This window comes from Megascapheus bottae, chromosome 9 (assembly GCF_031878675.1).
Source record: "Megascapheus bottae isolate mThoBot1 chromosome 9, mThoBot2.hap1, whole genome shotgun sequence".
In the NCBI taxonomy this organism is placed as follows: Eukaryota; Metazoa; Chordata; class Mammalia; order Rodentia; family Geomyidae; genus Megascapheus; species Megascapheus bottae.
In genome coordinates, this window is record NC_143517.1 from 17,849,546 (window position 1) to 17,870,583 (window position 21,038).

The following is a 21,038-nucleotide window of genomic DNA, read 5'->3' on the forward strand; positions in this document are numbered from 1 at the left end:
CACTAGAAATCAGGCCACAAAGAATGGTGACCCTTTAAAGACTGCAAAGAAGGAAATTAGTATTATGCTTCCTCTGGCTTACTGACCTAAGAGGATTTTCAGGCGACAATGCAAGGAGGAGAATCCTATTAGAGCCAAAGGTTTCTCCAGGTTGATGAGAAAATAGAGATGTGGGAAGAGCACAATCACTAGAGTTCATAGGACAGAAAGCACAAGATTGTGCTTAGAAGCTTGTGCTAAGTATGTGATGAGGGGACTAGATGAGACTAGTGAGAAAAATAATCTACCTGTTATTTGCACTGAGGGAGGAAGACCGCCTGATTCGCCATTCAGATGGGTCCTCTGCTGCGAAGATGTAATTGAGATAAATTACCGAAGCCTTAAATACAAGGAAAAATATATAGTATTGATGGTCTAGAGATTTAATAGGATTAAGATGTTAATTCTTAACGTGTGTACATTCATTTGTAGATTTAACAAAATACCAAGCAAAATCTCAGTAGACTATATAGTATACATTAACAAAATGATTCTAAAATTCATGCCAAATGCAAATACCTAAAACAGTAAGGCAAATTCCTCTCTCCTCCCTCCCACTCTCTTCTTGCCCTCTCTTTCTTCCTTTTTGCTCTTTCTCATCTCTTTCTTCCTTCTTGCCTTTGTGGGCCATTTTCTTTTTTACAGTTTCTCAACTCTGCCAATGTAGAGTAGAGACATCTTGTTATGATGTAAGAAAAAGAGAAGGAAACATTTTATTAGGCATATGAAAGTCTTAATGGGTCTTAATAATATACCATTAGAGAAATATATATCTATTTATGCCTAAGAAAGAATAGTTGACTTGGGACAATTGCTTTCCCTTCATACTCTAGAAGAGAACTGAAATTGGCCATCTTTGAGACTAGACACAACAGACAAGGCAGTCAGTTGTTTATCATGTTATACCCAAGGTCATATTATTGCAGTGTTGTTAACAGATTTGCTGTGAGCTAGTCCTCAGATGTGGCTAATCAAGTCTACAGGAAATGTGTCTGCATATTTTACCCATTTTTGCCTCTTTAAAACTTAAAAAATCTGAGAAGCACAAGTGAAGAGTAGAAAGTAGTGTGGTGATTGAGGAGAAGAAGACAGCAGAAAGATGCTGAAGGATCTTGCACTCTTGACACTCTGGCTATTTCCTAGGGTGTAAGGGAAAAGATGTCTACAGGTGTTCTACCATGTATACTATGCCTAGCCCAGTTTATCTTTTTCGAGGTAAATAGAGACTTTTGAACTTTTCTGCATAGATGGACTTACATAGTGATTTTACAAACCTCAATTTCCTGATTAGCTAAGCCACTGATGCAGTCTTTATCATCTCTTATGCTTGCTTCCAGTCTTGTGTAACTACTTAGTTGAATGGATGAATTATTTGTGACTAGACCAAAATGGAAAAATGGCTACTTCATTTATACTCTGTGGCATAGAGATACTTTTAGGAAAAACCTATTTGTGATTAGCTTATGAAAATTGAAAATTAATGATTTGACTTGAAATTAATGAGTAGATTACCTGTACAAGACACAGAAGAAAAGATCATCCTTAAAATATTCATAGATACCATGAAGATGTGTGCTTAAGATTCATTATTCTATTTTATTCGTTTGTCAAATGATTGCATACTATATGCTATTTTCAGATTCCATTCTAAGCCTGTTCATAAATAGTTACTCACAGAATCCACACATCAACTCTCTGGTAGAAATACTATCACCATTATCTCTACATTATATATGATGACACTGAGGCCCAGACAGATGAAGCACAAAGCCTAACATCACACAGAGTTGGGATTCAGGCTTGGGCAAATCAGGCTGTAGAGCTACCACCATCGGTATGTTATGCTGCCTGACTAATGAAAACATGGGGAAAAAGTTTAATGGCTCTTTATAGTTGCTAATTTTGATTTAATTTCCTTTCTTTATGGTGTCCAACATCTCGGGGTGTTTAAAGATTGGTCAGGCACTGGAATCACTGTCAGGGATTTAAGAGGCTGGCAGTGCAGTTAACTTGAAAACCCTCCAGCTACAAACACCAAAAATTGCTCAATAAATTATAACTAACATCCTTATAAATGCATGACTAAACTGCTAAGAAAGTCAGGGGAATTGCCTTGGCCCAGAAATGAAGAAAGAACTGAGAATCGGACAATAAACCACACAACTGACAAGGTAGTGTCTGCTTTGAGGCATTTATCATGTTAAATAATCATGGGCTGGAAGTTGATACCACAGTTGAGATTAGGAGAATTCAATCTGAACTGAGATTCACACTTTTTATTGGTGTTTCCTCTTTAGTGGGAAGGAAGATTCTGGCAAAAGAAACTGTCAAAAATTGTGAGAAGGGTTATAAATCAATACAAACATTGGAGAGCTGTGTGGCAGTGTCTCATGATTTTGAATAAGGGCTTTCTCTTTTCTTGTTCTTTTTTCCCAGTCCTGGGGCTTGAACTCGGGGCCTGGGCATTGTCCATGAGCTCCTTTTGCTCAAGGCTAGCGTTCTATCACTTGAACTATAGAACCACTTCCAGCTTTTTCTGTGTATGTAGTACCAAGTACATGCTAGGCAAGCACTCTCCCTCTAGGCCACACTCCTGGCCCTGTCTCATGATTTTGGATGTGTACTCTTATGCCCAAGCAATTGCCTTGTGAAGTTTATGTGCTAGAGAGACTATTGGTCATGGGAAAATCAGACATGGACAGGGATTTTACTGCATGACTGTGTGCATTAGTAAAAGCTTGGAACAGGAGAGTGGATAAATGAGTGGTGCTATAATCATATCATGGAATAGGCGTAGTCGTGAAAACCAACGGAGAGCACAGATACGAGTCATCAGAGATAATTCTCAATGGTGTCGCTTTAGTGAAAAAGACAAGGTACAGAATATTTCATAGGGACCCTAAATGCTGAGATGCAGAGGATGAGAAACAATTTTTCTGCAATTACAGTCCTATAAAGACAGAGATAGAGATAGAGATACAGATACAGATAGAGAAAGGGGGACAGAGAAAGAGAGAGAGAGATTTAACTATTGACTACAGTAAGCTGTCAGAGGGTAGCTGCCCTTTATTAGAGCATTCACCTTGTGGGGAAAATACACAGTATAACAGGAAAGACAGGATTAAAGTCTTTTTAATGTGTGTCACTATCCTGATGTATTAAATGGTATCTCCCTGAACTTCTGATTTGCATTTCCCTAACAGAAAATAATATTAGACACCTCTTCATGTATATTTTTGCCTCTTTAGTTGTTTTGGAGAAATGTTTATTTGGTAAGTTTTTCTTTTCTCAATTAGGTTATATGCCATTTTTATTTTTGTTTTTATTTTTGTATAATAAACTTAATAATATCAGACACATGTCTCTTATTGGACACATGGTTTGCAATGATTATCTCATTCTGTAGCCTGTCATCTTATTTTCGTGTTGTTCTTTGTATAAAAGGGGTGTTTATTTGATGATGTCCAATATACTTTATGTTTAATGTTATGTCTAAGAGAATGTAATCCTATCTTATCAAGATGTACACTTGTGTTTTTTTTTATAAAAGTGGAAAGTTATACTTCCTAGATTTAAGCATTTGATCCATTTTGAGTTAATTTTATAGTGTGTAGAAATCCAAATTTCCTTTCTTTTCTTTTCTTTTCTTTTTTTTTGTCAGTTCTGGGGCTTGAACTCAGGGCCTGGGCACTGTCCTTAGACACTTTTTGCTCAAGGCTAGCACTGTGACACTTGAGCCAGAGCACCACTTCCAGCTTTTTCTGTATATGCTGTACCAAGGAATCGAACCCAGGGCTTTGTACATGCTAGGCAAGCATTCTTCCACTAGGCCAAATTCCCGGCCCCCAAATTTACTCCTTTGTATGTGAATATCTAGTTTTTCTAGTACAAAAGGATGGAACTATTATTCTAATGAATTATCTGGACATTTGTCTCTAAAACCATAGATGCGAGGATTTCTGGACTTTGCATTTGAGTCCATTGCTAGTTATGTCCATCCTTATACTAGCGCCCCCTGGTGTTGGTTATGGAGTGCTCTGTAATAAGGCTTAAAATGAGAAGTATCACTCTTCCAGTTTGCACTTCTGGCTATTTTGGTTTTTTGTATTTCCATATTAAGTAAGTTTCCATTTAAGTAAGTTCCATGTTAAGGAAGTAAATGTCAGTACACCATACTGAGGACCAAACACACGAATTTGGTGGGGGTGAAGTGGGAACAAAGAGATAGCCACAGTAATGTATCAATAGAAACCCTTTCAATCTTAAATTAATCTCTTAAATGGTTATTTTAATCTTCTTTAATTTTATTCAGCAGTGTCTTATAGTTTTCAGAGAATAAGTTTTGTGCTTTATTTGTTGAATATGTTTCTAAGTGTTTTATTTGTTTTGAATGACATTGTAAATACAACTGTTTTGGTAATTTCATTTTGGCATTGTTCACTGAAAATGTAGACCGACAGGTGCATTTTCACAGTATTGTGTCATTCCACTTTGCTAAATTCCGTCATTACTATCAATAGTCTTTGTTCTATCTTTATATAATGTTATTTGCACTTACAAGTGAAATTTCATTTTAATTTTTAAATTTTAATCCCCCCTCCCACTTTTTTGACAAACTGACTTGTCTAAAACTATCCATAGAAAATTGAAACAAAATGGTAAGACATTATTTTTACTTTGTATTTCTCTTAGATACTTTTTCTTCAGCTCGTTTTTCTGATTTCCATACAAATCACAGGAACTTGGAACCTCCAACAATGACAACACAACAAAAATTTTGAAGGGTTTCACAAAGACAAAATTTTACCAAGAAGAAGGCCAGAAAGGACTTATTTGGCAAAGATGACTAAAACAGGGAGCCATTGAAGGGATTAGGATCCCCTCCCTGCCTGGCATTTTGGAATGCTGGTAGAGAGAGAAGCTAAACGGAAAAAGTGGTGGTCTTTAATACAAATGTATACATATCCTATCTGGGAACTTTCAACTTGAACCCCATCATAGATACCTACTCAGTTAACAACCATTGATCATTTTAATGTTTCTCTGGATCCCACGAATCTCTTATGGTTCTCCATATCATTCAGTGACATTGTTGAATATTCTGATAAAGAATAATGTGGTTATTTTCAATGCTGAGCCCAGAGTATAAGCCCTCACTCACACAGGTTGGCCAAATGCTCTACCACTGAGGTTCAGCCCCCATCCACTAAAAATATCTTGGAAGGTCAAAGCATTAAAAAAATCATAAAAAGAGAGGTCGGAAGATGGCGCTGAGACAATGGGGACCCAGCCTAGCTCTCTCCCATAAAAAGAGAAAATCAGGGAATCCCACGAGCCAACTATCTTAAGAAACTCACAACTACAAATTCAAGAAGCAATGGAGAAGTACACAAACCAGAAAAGAAATCTAGATAAAGCTGATATCCAAAGTTCTCAAAGAATCTGAAACGCAAGGACCCCTCCTCAACCCCTCCCCAAACCCATCAGGAAAGCAGAACTGGTGGTGAGCTACAGAACTTAACCCAGACCCCTCCCACCCCACCCAAGAAAGACTGGCAAGTGCAAGAGGGTCAAGGAACTCAGTATCCTGTCCCTTCCCCAACAGTCCTCTCCCCAAGGCCACTGAAACTGGAGACTGAGGGGCGCTAAGACCCTGCCTTCCAACAGCGGGTGGGGGTGTGCTTGAGTCTGCAAGCCAGCATCTGACTGACCCAAACCTAAGTGTGGCACCTGCCTGCTGGGAGCCTCTAGCAAGACAACACCAAGGTACCTTCATGGAGTCACAGAAAGACTCTCAGCCAAAGTGGCTGAAACATAGCAGGGAACTGACCAGCAGGGGCTGAGCTCACCCTCTGAGAGCCAGAAAGACACAGCTCTGCCCATGGAGCCCACATCCTCTGCTGGCTCTGCCCCTGGGAACAGGGCAGAAACCAGGCTGGTTTAGCTGAGAGCTCCAGGAAACTCCCAAATCCCAGGCCCTCAGCTGGGCCCTGTGCCTGGGAACAGGGTAGGCAAAATAGCCACCCGACAGGCTAGCTGAGAGCAAAGTGCACAACTCCATCCTATGGCCCACTGTGGGGTCACTGGTTGGGCTGAGAGCTAGCTGTGCAACAGCACACAGCTTCTGGGAACAGGCCAAACACCTATAAAAGCTGCAAACTGACCTTGTCAACAGAACTAATTTGGTTGAGAAACACACATATACACATCTATTCATGTTGAAAGCACTAGAAAAAATAGGAATAAGAGGTACATTCCTCAAAATAGTTAAAGCCATATATGACAAACCTACAGCCAGTATTATACTAAATGGTGAAAGACTGGAACCATTTACCTGAAAATCAGGAACTAGACAGGGATGCCCACTCTCTCCACTCCTTTTCAATATAGTGCTGGATCCTTTAGCCAGAGCAATAAGGGAAGAGAAGGACATCAAAGGGATCCATGTAAGGAAAGAAGAAATTAAACTATCCCCTATTCGCAGATGACATGATCCTCTACTTGAATGATCCAATAAGCTCCACTCCCAAACTCCTAGAATAAATAAACTACTTTAGCAAAATGGCAGGATACAAAATTAACCTTCAAAAGTCAGTAGCCTTCTCGTACGCCAACAATACACAAACAGAAGGCCAAATCAAGAAAATGATCCCATTTGCAATAGCCCCCAAAAGAATAAAATACTTAGGAATTAACTTAAGCAAAGATGTAAAGGAATTATTTAATGAAAACTATAAAATCCTAACAAAAGAAATTAAAGAGGCCACCAGGAAATGGGAAGACATCCCATGCTCATGGGTGGGGAGAACCAATATAGTGAAAATGGCCATACTGCCAAAATTGATATACAAAGTCAATGCAATCCCCATCAAAATACCAAAGACATTCTTTACTGAAATAGAAGATACAATCCAAAAAACAACCCTAAGATACCACCTTACCCCAATTAGAATGGCCAAGATTTTGAACTCAGACAATGACAGATGCTGGTAGGGTTATGGAGAAAAAGAAACCCTACTGCACTGCTGGTGGGGATTGTAAACTAGTTCAGCCACTCTGGAAAGCAGTGTGGAGGTTTCTTAAAGAACTGAAAATTGACCTTCCCTACGATCCCATCATACCACTTCTGGGCATCTATCCTGAACACCATAATCCAAGATATGATAAGGATACCTGCTCAGCTATGTTTTTCTCTGCACTATTCACAATAGCCAGGTGATGGAAACAATTCAGATGCCCTACTGCAGATGAATGGATACAGAAAATGTGGTACATATACACAATGGAATTCTACATAGCCAACAGATAAGATAAAATAATGGCATTCGCAGGGAAGTGGATGAAGCTAGAGCGAGTCATGTTAAGTGAGACAAGTCAAGATCAAAGTAACAAAAGGTCCATGGTATCCTTAATATGTGGCTATTAGATCCAAACAGTACAAGAGCAACAACTCAATAGTTGCATACCCAAAGTTATGGACATGTACTGGAAATATAAACACAACTACAGAGAAATAAATACTTATGACTCCATAAACATAATGTTTTAGTACATACATTAATATGTATCTCTGATGTACAAACCCTCAGTCTAATTTTGATTATGTTCTAAAATCTAAGTGCCAGTGATTGTATATAGAGATTCCCTTCTTGAATACTTATTTGTTAAGCATCATTTGAAATACGATGTAAAAATCAATGTTAATAAATTCTTTAATAATAAAAAAATCATAAAAAGTATTAAATCAACCTCTTTAGTCATTCTTTAATCAGGTGCCTCTATATCTTCCTCACAAGCAGGCCTCAACTTTTTGGGTAATTATACCATCTGGCAGTAAGTTGAATGGAATCTGCCTTGTGAAGAAAGGAGAAGTTGAGTTACTGATGGCTCAAGCCTGTCATCCTAGCCACTCCAGAAGCTGAGGTCTGTGGAGTATGTCTCTGAAACTATTACCTCTGAATAGCTATCAAAAGCCACAATTGGAACTGTGGTTTAAGTGTTAGAGTGCCATGAGTGAAAAATCTAAGGAAACATACCCAGAGCTGAATTCCAGATCCAGTGCTGCCTCCCTTCCACCCCCACCCTCCCCGGACCAAAACAATGAAGGAAGGATGGGGCCTAGTGATAGAATGCTTGCCTAGCATCCACAAAGACCTGGGTTCAATTCCTCAGTACCACATACATAGAAAAAGCTGGGAGTGGAGCTGTGTCTCAAGTGGCAGACCCCTAAGCTTAAGAAAGCCCCAGGACAGTGCTCAGGCCCTGAGTCCAAGCCCCAGGACTCACAAAAAAATAAAAAAGAAAAAAATGAGAGGAGAGAAAGAATGGTTAGCAGGGTGAAGAATGGACAAGTCTCAGACACATGAATGCTTCTCAGTGCCATTATCCTATTGAAACCCTTACTGTCTTACCCCATTTTTCTCTTGCTCTACTAGAGCGCGTGAAATGGAGGTTTATTTTTCCTCGTGGTTCTGGAGAGGAAAGGGCATGGCACCCACACCTGCTTGGCTCCTAGGGAGAGCCATGGGCTGCTTCACTTTATGGTGGGAAGCATAAGGGCAAGGGATTGTGAATGAAGAAGGCAAAAGAAGGAGAGTCTGTTGGAGGGGCAGCCTGGGTTTCTAACAACCACCAGGGTTGTGAGAACAAGAACTTCCTCACAGGAGAGCTGCATCATCCTGCTCATCCCAGCTACCCAAGCACTGCTGCAGGGACCACCCATGTCATCTCCTGAGTTCCACAGAGGACAAACCACACTCTTACCAAAACATTACAAACACTTTAGAAGAATGTTAAGTAGCATCCACATTGATTGATCTTTATTACATATGTGTATTAGTGATGATTTCAATGTGAATGACTATACACTTGATTATTGGATATGGCCTAATTTGACCTAATGAATTGCCAGCATTTTTGTTCTTTTGCCAGTCATGGGGCTTGAATTCGGTGCCTGGGCACTGTCCTTGGGCACTCTTTGTTCAAGGCCTGTGCTCTGCCACCTGAGTTACGGCGCCACTTCTGGCCTTTTCTGTGTGTGATATCAAAGAATCGAACCCAGGGCTTTGTGCATGTTAGGTGAGCATGCTCCCACTAAGCTATGCTCCCAGTCCTAACTAGCATTTTTTTAAACGTTTTGTTTTATGGTTTTGTTCTTCTATGCAAGTCAGTAAGTTCAATTGTCGTTCTTTAGGAGCATTTCTTCCACCTTTGACAGCACAGGCATAAAAATTAGTGTGATATAAAGAGGAGTTCTGAGCTCATGGCCAAGACTGGCAAAAAAAATTGGACAAATGGGATTGTATTAAATTGCAGAGCTTCTGTATGGCAAAGGACATAGCTAGTAAATTAAATAGAACATATACAGACTGAGAGAAGATCTTCACTAGCCATATAACAGACAAGGGTCTCATTTCTAAAATATTCCTACAGGTCAAAAAATTGAATCTCTCCAAAACAAATCCTCTAAGGAATAATCATCTCATTAAAAGTCTCTCTTAAAGAGAGGCTTCTCTGAAGAGAAAATAAAAATGGCCTATACACACATGAAGAAATGCTCCACATCTCTGGCCATAAAAGAAATGCAAATAAAAACAACTTTGAGGTTTCACTTCACTCCAGCTAGAATGGCCATAATCAAGAAATCTAACAACAGATGCTGGCAGGGATGTGGCCAGGAGTGATCACTACTAAACTGTTGGTAGGAGTGTAAAGTCATTTAACCACTCTGGAAAGCAGTATGGAGATTCCTCAAATGACTAAACATAGAGCTCCCCATGACTGCCACTTCTTGGCAGTTACCCAAATGTCCAGATACATGGACATACTAAAGCCACTAGCACATCGATGTTCATTGCAGCATTATTTACCATAGCAAAGAAATGGAACCAACCCAGATGCCCCTCAGTAGATGAATGGATCAAGAAGATATGGTACTTATATACAATGGAATTCTATGCTACCATCAGAAAGAATGACATTGCCCCATTTTTAAGGAAATGGAAAGACTCGGACAAAATCCTACTAGGTGAAGTAAGCCAGTCTCAAAGGAACATAAGCTCAATGGTTTACCTCATGTGTAATAATTAGTATACATCTAAGACTCTCCTAACTGAGGATTGCAATAGCTCAAATCCTAGGTACATAATGTCATATAGGATGAGACTAAATGAAATGAACTCTAGGACTCTAGGATATAGAAGCAAGAATTTTATCTTGTGTGATTGTTGTTCTTAATGTACTGTGTTGTTTCTGTTCTCTTTTGTTGCCCTTTGGTTAATCTCATATTGTTATTGTATCTGACTTTGTTACCTAGTATATTATATATATGTTTATATGTGTACTTGAAATAGGAAAGGGAAGAGGGGAAAACAAGATGATTGGGAGGGGGTGGAGAGAGGGAAACGAGGACAAAAACCTGAGAAGGGGTATCATTGTGTGAGAAGCAACACATCTACTACCTGAAGAATTTAACTGTAGCCCTTCTTTACATTATCCCAACAATTTACAAAAATTAGTGTGATTCTGCAGTGCTTGTGGGACCTAAGCCTATCTTCAGGCATCCCACTATTCTTTGTCAAACAGGGTCAAAGTCATTTGAAGTTGAGAGGACGGGTATCACCGATCAGTTATGGGCCAGTATGCGTTTTTGAAGGAGAGAACTGATCATTTGGGGTTATTATACTGTTCAGAATGTTTTTTGCAGAGTCAAGTCATCCAATTTTTTTGTTAAAATTAGAATTCCCTCTAGGTAACAGTAGTTCAACTAACTCCCCTTAAATGTCCTTTAACCTGTTGTGCTAGAGTTGTGCCATGTGATTCATTATGACCAAGATTTAGCTGGTATTTATAATATGTGCATTTGAGAAATAGGTCTGTTGCTTATTCCTTGACAGATAGACTGGAAGCAATAATACACCCTGACCTAGGTAGAACACCTGCCTTCCCAGGGTGCCTGCCAAGTACAGTTTCATTCCTTACTGAATCATTTTTGTTTGCTCAGTTGCTGTTATTTTCTCCTTCCTTTCAAGCTCTTCAGTATCATGTAGCATTTTTTATTGTTTAAACTTTCCCTTTCTTGACATAAACTTCCACTAAGCTGGAAAAATCAAGACAATGCCTATTAGTAGTTATAAGCTAGATTATTAAGATGAACAGAGTTTACTGGTCAGTAACAAGGATATCTATACTGTCTGACATATGGAGATTTTCTTTAAATGACTCATGACTTGGAACAGATAAACATATTATAAAATATAACAAATATAAACCAAAGGATTTCAGATGGAGATTGCTTAAACACACTTTACATATTAAATATTAAAATCTAGAATTGAATGATGGAAATTAAAGAAATAGAAATACCACTGGATGAGATGGAATTTGATCATCTTGTTGCATTTATTGGTGTAATAAATTGGTGTTGTTACCAGTCAGGATCTAATGTTAGTCCTAATTTGATTGATTATCTACAATTCAAACTCACAAGACTCAATGTGGAGTCAAAAAGTTCTTCCACCAAGGGCTCCATGCTTTCCCAGATCTGCATACGGAGGAGATCTTCAAGATGATTCTTGCTCTGCATCAATGATAGGTAAGTCATGACATGGTCTTGAAGAGTGAATGAGTTAGGGCAGGGTATGAAGTTCTTGAGATAGTGGTTAGCACATGGTGCACGCTATGTTTCTGTTTGCATTTCAGGCAGAAATGAAGAAAACTCTCTGTGCCCTCCTCTTTGAAGAACTTTGTGGCTCGTTGACTTTGATGTTGATTTAATTTCTGTGGCTTGTATGCCTAATATTTTAACTGGAGTTTACATTTGTTCTCTCATCTTTCGTTGAAAAACATTTGCTTATGAAGCTGTGCATGATGTCTTACAATTGGAGACAGAGGTGTTAGTACATCCTATGAACTGGATTCTGTGTACTTGCAAGTTATGCTGACAGGCACTCTTATAAGACAATGAGCTCAAAGCTGTCTCATAGGAAATGGCTTTTTCATGTTGTACCCAAGGAAAGGACCGAGGGAAGGATAATAAAGATATTATGCTGTGTGTTCAGAATTGAATTCTCTCCAAGATCATGGTTACTTTTCAATTAATCTTGAATGGCCTAAATGATACCAATTGTTAAAATGTTCAATAATAGGATCTTTATTAAAAATATAATTATGGTGCTGGGCATGATGGTACATGCCTGTAATCCCTGTTACTCAAGAGTCCGAGGTAAGAAGACATCATTTAAGGCCAGCCAGAAGAAAATGCTCGATCCTACATGAAAAATGAACTAAACACAAAAGGACTGGAGATATGGCTTGAGTGTTACAATTTCAAGTACTGAAAAAATGATCAGAACATGAAAAGCCTACTGAATTAAAACATGCTATAAAGGATAGAAAAATGGTTAACATATCAAGCATGCTTTTAGAGGGTCTAGTTCAAGAGCAGGACCAAAATAGGCATGCAATTAACTAAGTGATAGAAACAAACTATAAATGCCATGAGCCACAGATAACAACCTCAAAGAGCATGGCTAGACTGAATTTATCTAGTAAAATTTAACTTACCCATTATTATTATTATTATTATGAAGTGCTGGGCTATGAGACAACACCTTCCATAGGAGGTGCTTTAATACCTACAGGATTTTGCCCAACCAATTTTATCAGCTGATTTGAGCAAATAATTATCATCTCTTACCATTTGTTCCAGAAACCACTATTATTTCAAACAACTTCATTCTATGTGCAATTATTCAACATGTGATTTCCTTTCTTATTGCTTTGTTTGTTTTATTTTTAATATTTTTAGGGTTTTGAACTCAGGGCCTTACACCCACTGGGCAATTACTCTACAACTGAACCATACCTCTAGCTCTATTTTCTACTGAACATTCTGAGATAGAATCTTTTCTTGATGGGGTGCACATTTGGATGTTAACCCTTCTTGCCATAAATTGATGTGAACTATTACCTGCTTTTTCAGCTGAGATGGGGTCTTGTGAACTTTTCTGCTTGGGCTGACCTTGAACTGTTGAGTCTCCTGACCTTAGCCCTCTTTGCTGGGATGACAGATGCATAGCACTGTCTTTCTAGATGTGTGTGTATGTGTGTGTGTGTGTGTGTGTGTGTGTGTGTGTGTGTGTGTATTCCCAACTACAGCTAGCCAGGAACTGTGATCTTTCTGATCCCAACTTCCCAAGTAATTACTATTACAGGTGAGAGACAGCATCTCAGATTTGTTTAAGAACTACATGTCTTGAATAATCCTATCCTTTGCATTCCTCCATCCTAAGTTCCAACACTGACCTTCTCCTCTGTTACAGACTGTAAAACTGGAGAGGCATTTCTCATCACTTAACAGGGCATGTAGGACTTTAGATGAACAGACTGTGCATCCATCTTAATCTTCATATAACCATCCGCCTCTGTGTATATGCTATGTTTCTCTAACCAGCAGCCTCCTGTGTGCCTCTATGCCTTTTGCACATGCTGCTTCCTAAAGCTTAAACCTGAAACATTTCCCCATCCTTGCTCTACCAATCCCATTTTCCCTCAATATTGACGCAAACACTTCTTGCAGCTTTGCCACATTCACACATGTAACTGCCACATTCACACACGATTTAGAAATTTGTATTCACACACCCTGCTGTGAGGCTGAACACACCTGAAGATGAGGATAAGATCTTTGGCTTTTGAGTTCTCAGTCCCATTATAATGTTTGTTATGTTGAGGCTGTTCTATCAACACTTACTGTACCCACCATGGCAGATGTGAGGATTAGTAGAAAGAAACTGCTTTGGGATTGAGGCCTTGGAAGGCTTGGGGAATATTTGAGGAATTTTAAATATGTAAATTTTAGGGTTCAGTGTTTTGATGCACATAGAAGGATATGCATATTTTTAGGATTTTCTCTTTCATACTGAAGCATTTTGCTGGCTCAAGCTTTGTCTTTTCTATCCAAGAACCTTGGTGCAGTGCAGACTGAGGACTTCAAAATCATATTAATTGATATAAAGAACTAACCTGCTGACTTCTGGAAGAGCTAGACCTTCTCTTTCCCTGTTCTCTTTTCTTTCCTTCCCTTGTGCTGGTGCTGGTGTTGGAAGCTGGGGCCTGGACACTCTCCCTCAGCTTTGTTTTACTCAAGGCTAGGGGCCTATCACTTGGTGGTTAATTGGAGCTGAAAGTCTCTGCTCCAGCTTGTTTGGTATCCACCTGTGATCCTCAGATCTCAGCCTTCTGAATAGCTAGGATGACAGGTATGAGGCACCAGTTCCTGGCTAAAGCAAGTTGATTCTTGGTTTCAGAAAGGAGCTATCCTGACTTTCCAGGGCAACATGGTGTCAAAAATACTTGGTCTTGTCTTTGAGTCATAGGGGACCTTCCTTATAGTTTTGCCAAATACCATATAACAAATAGAGGTGTTGCTATTCACTTTCTACTCAACTTTTCCTAGGGGCACACACACACACACACACACACACACACACACACACACACACACACACACCTTAAGTAAGCATACCTTTAAACTACAACTGAAAAGCAGGTGACTATTGTAAAAGTAACAACCTTTCCATTTTCAAGTCACAGCTCACTTCATATGGACTATGATGATTAAACCCAGTTCTTCTGGCAAGTTTCATCTACCTTAATTATTCAATACAATTAACAATACTTCCTGACATATTCCATTCTCATTTAAATTATTTTATGTTGCCATCTAAAGTGCAGAAAAAGAGGCTTAAATACAATAAATCGTGAGTCACAGAAATCCAGAAGCCAATGGAGAAAGAAAAATAAAAAAGAAAACCCACTATTATTGCAGTCTGCTCTTAGGAAATGTCTTCCCATTCTTCTCGTCATTTATATTTATTGCTATAAATCTCTTTCTTTTCTTTTTGTCTTGTTTGTTGGGTATAAATCTTCTTTATTTTGGCAACACATAGTGGTTAGGAGCCACAGGAATCATCATTGGGGGCCTAAGTGACTTAAGAAAGGGTGTAAGTGATGTCTTAAGTAGAAGGTAGCATCTGAATGTAGCTAGAGATATGTAGATGGATTAAAAAGATTATCTTTAATAGGTCTACAAAAGAGTCGCCCTTTATGTAGATGAACTTTAAAGCGTGGTTAAAGAAGGCAACGTTGGTATCTGAGGCTGGCTCATTTTGATCTCTTTTTGGTGGTCCTGAAAGGTTGCTTCCAGTCTGAGTGCTCGACCTTTGGAAAATTTCAACTGATTTTCAGTTTGCATTCGCCAGTCCCTTCGCTCCAGGTCCCAATACCCACTTATGGCAGCCCCTCTTCCCCCGGGCCACCCCGGAAAAGAAAGGACACCAATTCTGACCGGCTGGTCACTCCTGCCCTTCCAGCACCCGGAGCAGAGCTGAGGCTGGGAAGGGGCGGCGCAGACCCTCCCTCACAAACTGCAGCAGCGGCTGCCAAGGACCAGCCAACAAGCACCAGATTTATGTGCACTTTGAAAGAAGCACCTTCACCATTGGCTTTTTGAGCGGCGCTGTCGCTAGGGAGCGGCCGATCGGGCGGGGAGATCGGCCCTGGGTGGTGCGGTCGGGTGAGCCCGCCCGGAGCCAAGCCGAGCCCAGCCGGCGGCGCGCCCCGGGACTCGTATCCGCGCTCCGCCCCTGCCCGCCGCGTGCGCCCCCCAGCGAGGCTCCGGGCGGAGCAGCCGGGCGGCCGCGCTCGCGCCCACGGCGCTCGGGCTGCCGCTGCCGGCCACCCCGAAGACGGCCGCGCTCAGTCTCGGTCCTGGGGCCCCTCGGCGCCGCGGAGAGCCCCGCGGGTGGGCGCGAGCGGCAGCCGGCCACCCACGAGTTGTTCCCCTCGCCCGCCCCGGAGTTGTGTGAGTTGGAGGCGCCTCGCCGGGGCTGCCGGCTCTCCCGCTGCCCACGCTCGCCGCGGGGCCCCAACCACCGAGCACGCCGGGAAGCCCGGGCTTGGGACCCGGGCAGCCGCGGAGGGGCTCGGGCGGTCGCGCGGTCCGTTCTGCGCTCTCCCCTCTGGCTCTCCATGGCGACTCGGCAGCAAACCCGGATCCAGGCTTACCTGGAGAAGAACAAGATCGGTCCCCTGTTTGAGGTAAGGCGCCTGGAAGGGAGCTGGTCCCGCTGTCTCTGGAGGGGAAAGGGGGTTCAGGGAGGAATCGAGAGCACCCCGAGGGGAAGACAGGGCGAACTCGCGGCGGGAAGGGGGCGCCCCCATCCCACATCCCCGGCGCTTTCCGCGTCCTGGCCAGGTGTCCTGGAACGCCGCCAGCCTGGCGCTCCGCCAGCTGCCCGCCCACCGCCGGGTGAGCCCGGCGGACCCCGCCTCGCCTGCCCGCGCGGTTCTGAGACTTCTGACTGGCCAGCACCCTCGTGGCCACCTGTTCAGGGCGCACGGGCCAGGCTCACACGGGCACGCCTACGGTCGCTCTGACACACTCACACCTGGCTCGCGGGTGCCACACTCTTCGAATTTTCCTTTCCTTTTCCTTGGAAGGCGGGCGGCCGTGCGACCCGGGAGAGGCGGGGGAGGTGCGGCCGGGGGTGGGGGGGAGGTGGGGGGGTGATTAGACGGGCTTTCCTGGGTGCGAGCATGTTGAAGGAGATCCTTCAACTAGGAGACGGGCGGTGAGGGATCACTGGCTGGCGCTCAGGCCTTTGCTGGACAGATCCTACCTGTGTGGGGGGGGGCGGGGACGCAGAAGAAAGGTTCTGGACGAGCTCACGTGTGCTCTATGGGAAGGCTCAGAGCTGTGCGCTTTCGCCTTCCAATAATCGACAAAATACGGCAGAAGGGAAAAAGAGCGCGCGCGCGGGGACCTTGGAGAGAATGCGCCTAGGAGGCTGAAAGCCCTGGCACCCGCCAAGCGTCGCCCGTTGCCAGGGCGCTGGGCAGGGGTGGGGCGTGCAGGGCAGGTAGTCAGATGCTCAAGCCCTGAGTGTGTGGTGTGTGGGGGGGAGAGATATCTGTGGGTTTCTTTCCTTCCTGGTGCCAAAGTCCAGCCCAGCAGGAGGAGGGGAGATGAAGTGGGAGAGAAGGATGTTCCTCAGCCCCCCCCCCCCCAAAAAAAAAGAAAGGAAGGAAGGAAGCAAGCAGACAAGCAAGCAAGCAAGCAAGCATCAGAAGCTGTTCCTGAGGAGTTGCAATTCCTAGGCTTCTGAGCCAGGTGGAACCTTGGTGGGGGGAAAGTGGCTTGAAGGACCTTAGAGAAGGGAGCAGGCCTGGGCTTGCTACTCCGCGACTGAGGGCCACTCCCTCCCTCCAGGGGGTGGAGGGAGAGCCAGCAGGTGCACCAATGCTTCTGCACGGCAAGGAAGAGGGGTCCCAGGCAAAGAGGCCTTCCTCTCTGCCGGCAGAGGGAAGGGTTTGCAAAATTTGTGAAGTTTTCCTGCAGAACTTTAACTTAACGTTGTACTGACGCGCCCCCAAGGGTGTCAGTCCTACAATCGTCTTGTTTCTGCCAAAGGAACAGAAACTAGGGGTAGCAGTTGCCCTTGGTGTAATGAATGTAGACTGTCATTACCTCATATAACTAACAAGAACCGGAAAGAACAGCAGAAACGTCATTGCCTTACGCAATAGTGAATTCATACCTTAGAAAGGACTCGTAGAATAAATACATTTAGAGATGTATTTGTTGGCTTTTTTTTTTTTTTTTTTAGAAAATAGAGGGCAGATAGCCAAGGAAATGTAAGTGAATTATTTCTAATAGCGACTGTTTTCATTTAACGTATTTACAGACTTCCAAGATTCTTTCCAAGTGGTAATAATGGAAGTTCAGAATATACATAAACTTTTTACATTATTAGGCAATAAGAGAAAACATATTTATTAAGTGTTCCCTGCTCTGATGCTATCTACCTCATTCCGCAGGGGAGAATTTTAAGTGATGGCAAATTTGTTTTATAAATGCTTTAGATCACACCAAAACCCACAACAGAATTGTTTTGTATGTATTTTGCTGAACACATATTACATAATCTCCATTAGCTGGCTTGCAGTGATGAGTGGTTAATTTTTAAGCCTGGATGTATATTTTATGTAATTTAAGGGAGAAAACAGATAATAAGTTCTCTCCTGCTAACAGTAGGAAGTGATACAAATTCTGTAGGTAATAATTATGATCATGATACAGCTTATTATGAAAAGTAGAATTATTATTTGTTCTTCATGAAACCGGGAAATCAGACCTATTAATAGTCTATTTTATTTCATGCGGGAAAATCAGTGAAGAAATAACACTCAAAAAGTGAATATTCTGTGTGTGTGTGTGTGTGTGTGTGTGTGTGTGTGTGTGTGAGAGAGAGAGAGAGAGAGAGAGAGAGAGAGAGAGAGAGAGAGAGAGAGACTCTTGAACTCATGTTCAGTGTGCTCTGCCTTAGCTTTTTCACAGGCTTGGATCACAGCTCAATTTCCAGCTTTTTGCTGGTTAATTGGAGATAAATCTTATGCATTTTTCTACCAAAGCTATCTTTGAATAGTGATCCACAGATCTCAACCTCCTGAATAGCTAGTGTTGCAGGCATGAGTCACCTGTGGCCAGGCTATTAAGTGAATATTCTTGTCTAAACTTCCAGAATCTGCCTCCCTGGTTCTCATAACCAAATCAACATAACAGGGGCTATTGGAGGAATCTGAATTTATTCAAAATGCGCCACAATGGATCATCACAATTTGAACTCCTCATCCTGGGCATTGTCCCAGAGCTCTTCAGCTCAAGGCTAGGGCTCCACCACTTGAGCTGCAGCACTATTTCTGGCTCTTTCTGTGTATGTGGTACTGAGAAATCAACCCAGAGCTTCCTGTATGCTAGGCAAGCACTCTACCACTAGGCCATGCTCCCAGCCTTTCCTGCTCCAGCTTTTAAGTTACAGTGATATAAGCTAAAATTTCCTTTGATCAGTCATAAACTGAAACTCACAACTCACAGCTTCACCATGTGTGTTTTGTGGTGTTGAGTTATGGAAATGGTGGCACAGATTTTCTTTCAATGGAAAATTATCAGTATCCTACAGTATGTCTCCCTTGAAGATTTTGTGACTAAGACAGAAAACTCTGCATTGAGATACTATAGAGAATGTGAGGAGGTCTTCAAAATAATGACATTGAGATTTTTTTCATCTGTGAGCTAATTTTCTGTTTAGTTCCTTCTGTCTTTCCTTCTTCATTCTATATTTCCTTTTTTTGCTCTCCCTTCTTTCCTTCTTACCTCCTTTACTTCCTTCCTTCCTTCCTTCCTTCCTTCCTTCCTTCCTTCCTTCCTTCCTTCCTTCCCCTCACCTTCTCTTTCTCTCTCTCTCTTTTTCTGTCTTTCTCTCTCTCTGTCTTTCTCTGTCTCTTGCTTTCCCTCCCTCCCTTCCTCCCTTCCTTCCTCTAAGGCTTGAACTTAGGCTTGTCTCTTTTTTTGCTCAGTTCTGGCATTCTATCACTTGAACCACAGCTCTACTTCCAGCTTTTTGGTAGTTAATTGGAGATAAGATTCTCAAGGGTGTGCATGCGCTGGCTTTAATGGCATGATCCAGTGGCTGGCTTATTTCTTGGTTATTTAGCCTATTTCTGTTATTTTTACCATTTGATAAATCGTTGCATGCAATATGATGGTCCAAAGTAACTTTAAATGGAAATTAATTTCATTCCTTAGTTTTGACTTAGGAGCGTAAATTCATGCTAATTTTAAATATGATAAATAATGTTTTGAGGCTTTATAAAATTCTGCCTCAAAATTATTGCATTAGACTCCCAGGCAATGATGGCTTTAATTAAATAATCTGAAGTTGTAAGTTAAAAATGTTTTACATTCCACATACTTTGAAAACTTTGCAAAATGTAATAATTTTTAGTGCTCATGCTGGCTTATTCAGGGCAAAGAAGCAGTGAACAGTGAGGAGTCTGTAAGGCATATTTCATATTGCATCAATAAAGTGGAATTATCATCCTTCAGTTTCAACACACAACTGCTTACTTAACTGTCATCATATATGCCACCAAAGGAGAGTGTTTTTGTAGCATACACAAGCAGGATCTGGAGTTGAAACCCAGGACTTGTTTCAAACCCTGAGGCCAATGAATTAATAGTCAAAGAAACTGACAGTGAGAAATTCTGCCTCTGAATAATAATCGGGCAAAGAGCTATTTAGGGAATTAAGGTGGTCAGTTTTCTCTCTCTTGTAAGCAATTTAACTGAGTTCATAAGAGCTTATGTGATGTGGAACATCCAACTTCTTTATTGCCCCACATTAAACAGCATGCATTTTGTAGTTTCTCACATTGGCATCAACAGAAGAATTATGTGAAATTATCGGTTGGAAGAGTGACTAGGGCAGTCAGATATTTTTAAGTCTAGTCACACACATTCAAAAGCATGAAATTCTAAAGGATTGCAAAGCAGAGTAATTGAGAATCTCATAAATTTTCTACCATTTTTTTTCTGTGTACTGAGACGTAGTTGGCCAAACACATTCCATTTTCTCTCGTGACCTACTCCAAGAACAGAGATGCTTCGTCATTCCCTGTGTTCATTTAAGAGTACTTGGGCTGAATTCAAGCAAACCATGTGATGCACATGAATGAGATGGACTGAGCCCACTTTTCAGATATCCTTGTGTCTGCATCCTTATAGACTTGTCTGCTGCATAGTAAATTTCTTTTGGAATCTACCATATTCTGCAGATTCAACTCCAACTCACTTTTCCCTCACCCATCACTCCATCTTTATTCACCTCTTTGAAGCACAGTCTGAAAAATGCTCCCTGCCCACACTGGAAAGCTGTAGTGTGCATGGAGCTATCTTTGGGATATCCACCTTTCAGAAGATGGTCCTGAGTTGCTTGTTACACAATGCCTGCAAACAAAATACCCTACTGGTTTTAGCCAGTTTTATGGCTGCGCGCAGCAGTAATGATAGGGATAAAGGTACCAGTTAAACCCTTCTGGATGGAGATGGCGGTTGATGCTACCTCATTTTACCCGTAAAGAATCATTAAAAAATAAGT

General features: G+C 41.7%; 1 protein-coding gene across 3 annotated transcripts in view; it reads left to right on the forward strand.

Moving 5' to 3' along the window:
* The first annotated feature begins 15,756 nt into the window (after positions 1-15,756).
* C9H8orf34 (chromosome 9 C8orf34 homolog) overlaps positions 15,757-21,038 on the forward strand; it is a 175,151-nt gene continuing 169,869 nt past the window's right edge. Inside the window, exon 1 of one of the 3 annotated variants that reach the window (XM_090338921.1) lies at positions 15,757-16,140. In XM_090338921.1, coding sequence (XP_090195047.1) covers positions 16,072-16,140 — 69 coding nt within the window. In that variant the 5' untranslated portion in view covers positions 15,757-16,071. The remainder of the gene's footprint in view (positions 16,141-21,038) is intronic. The other 2 variants (XM_090338920.1, XM_090338919.1) reach the window with 2 other exon arrangements.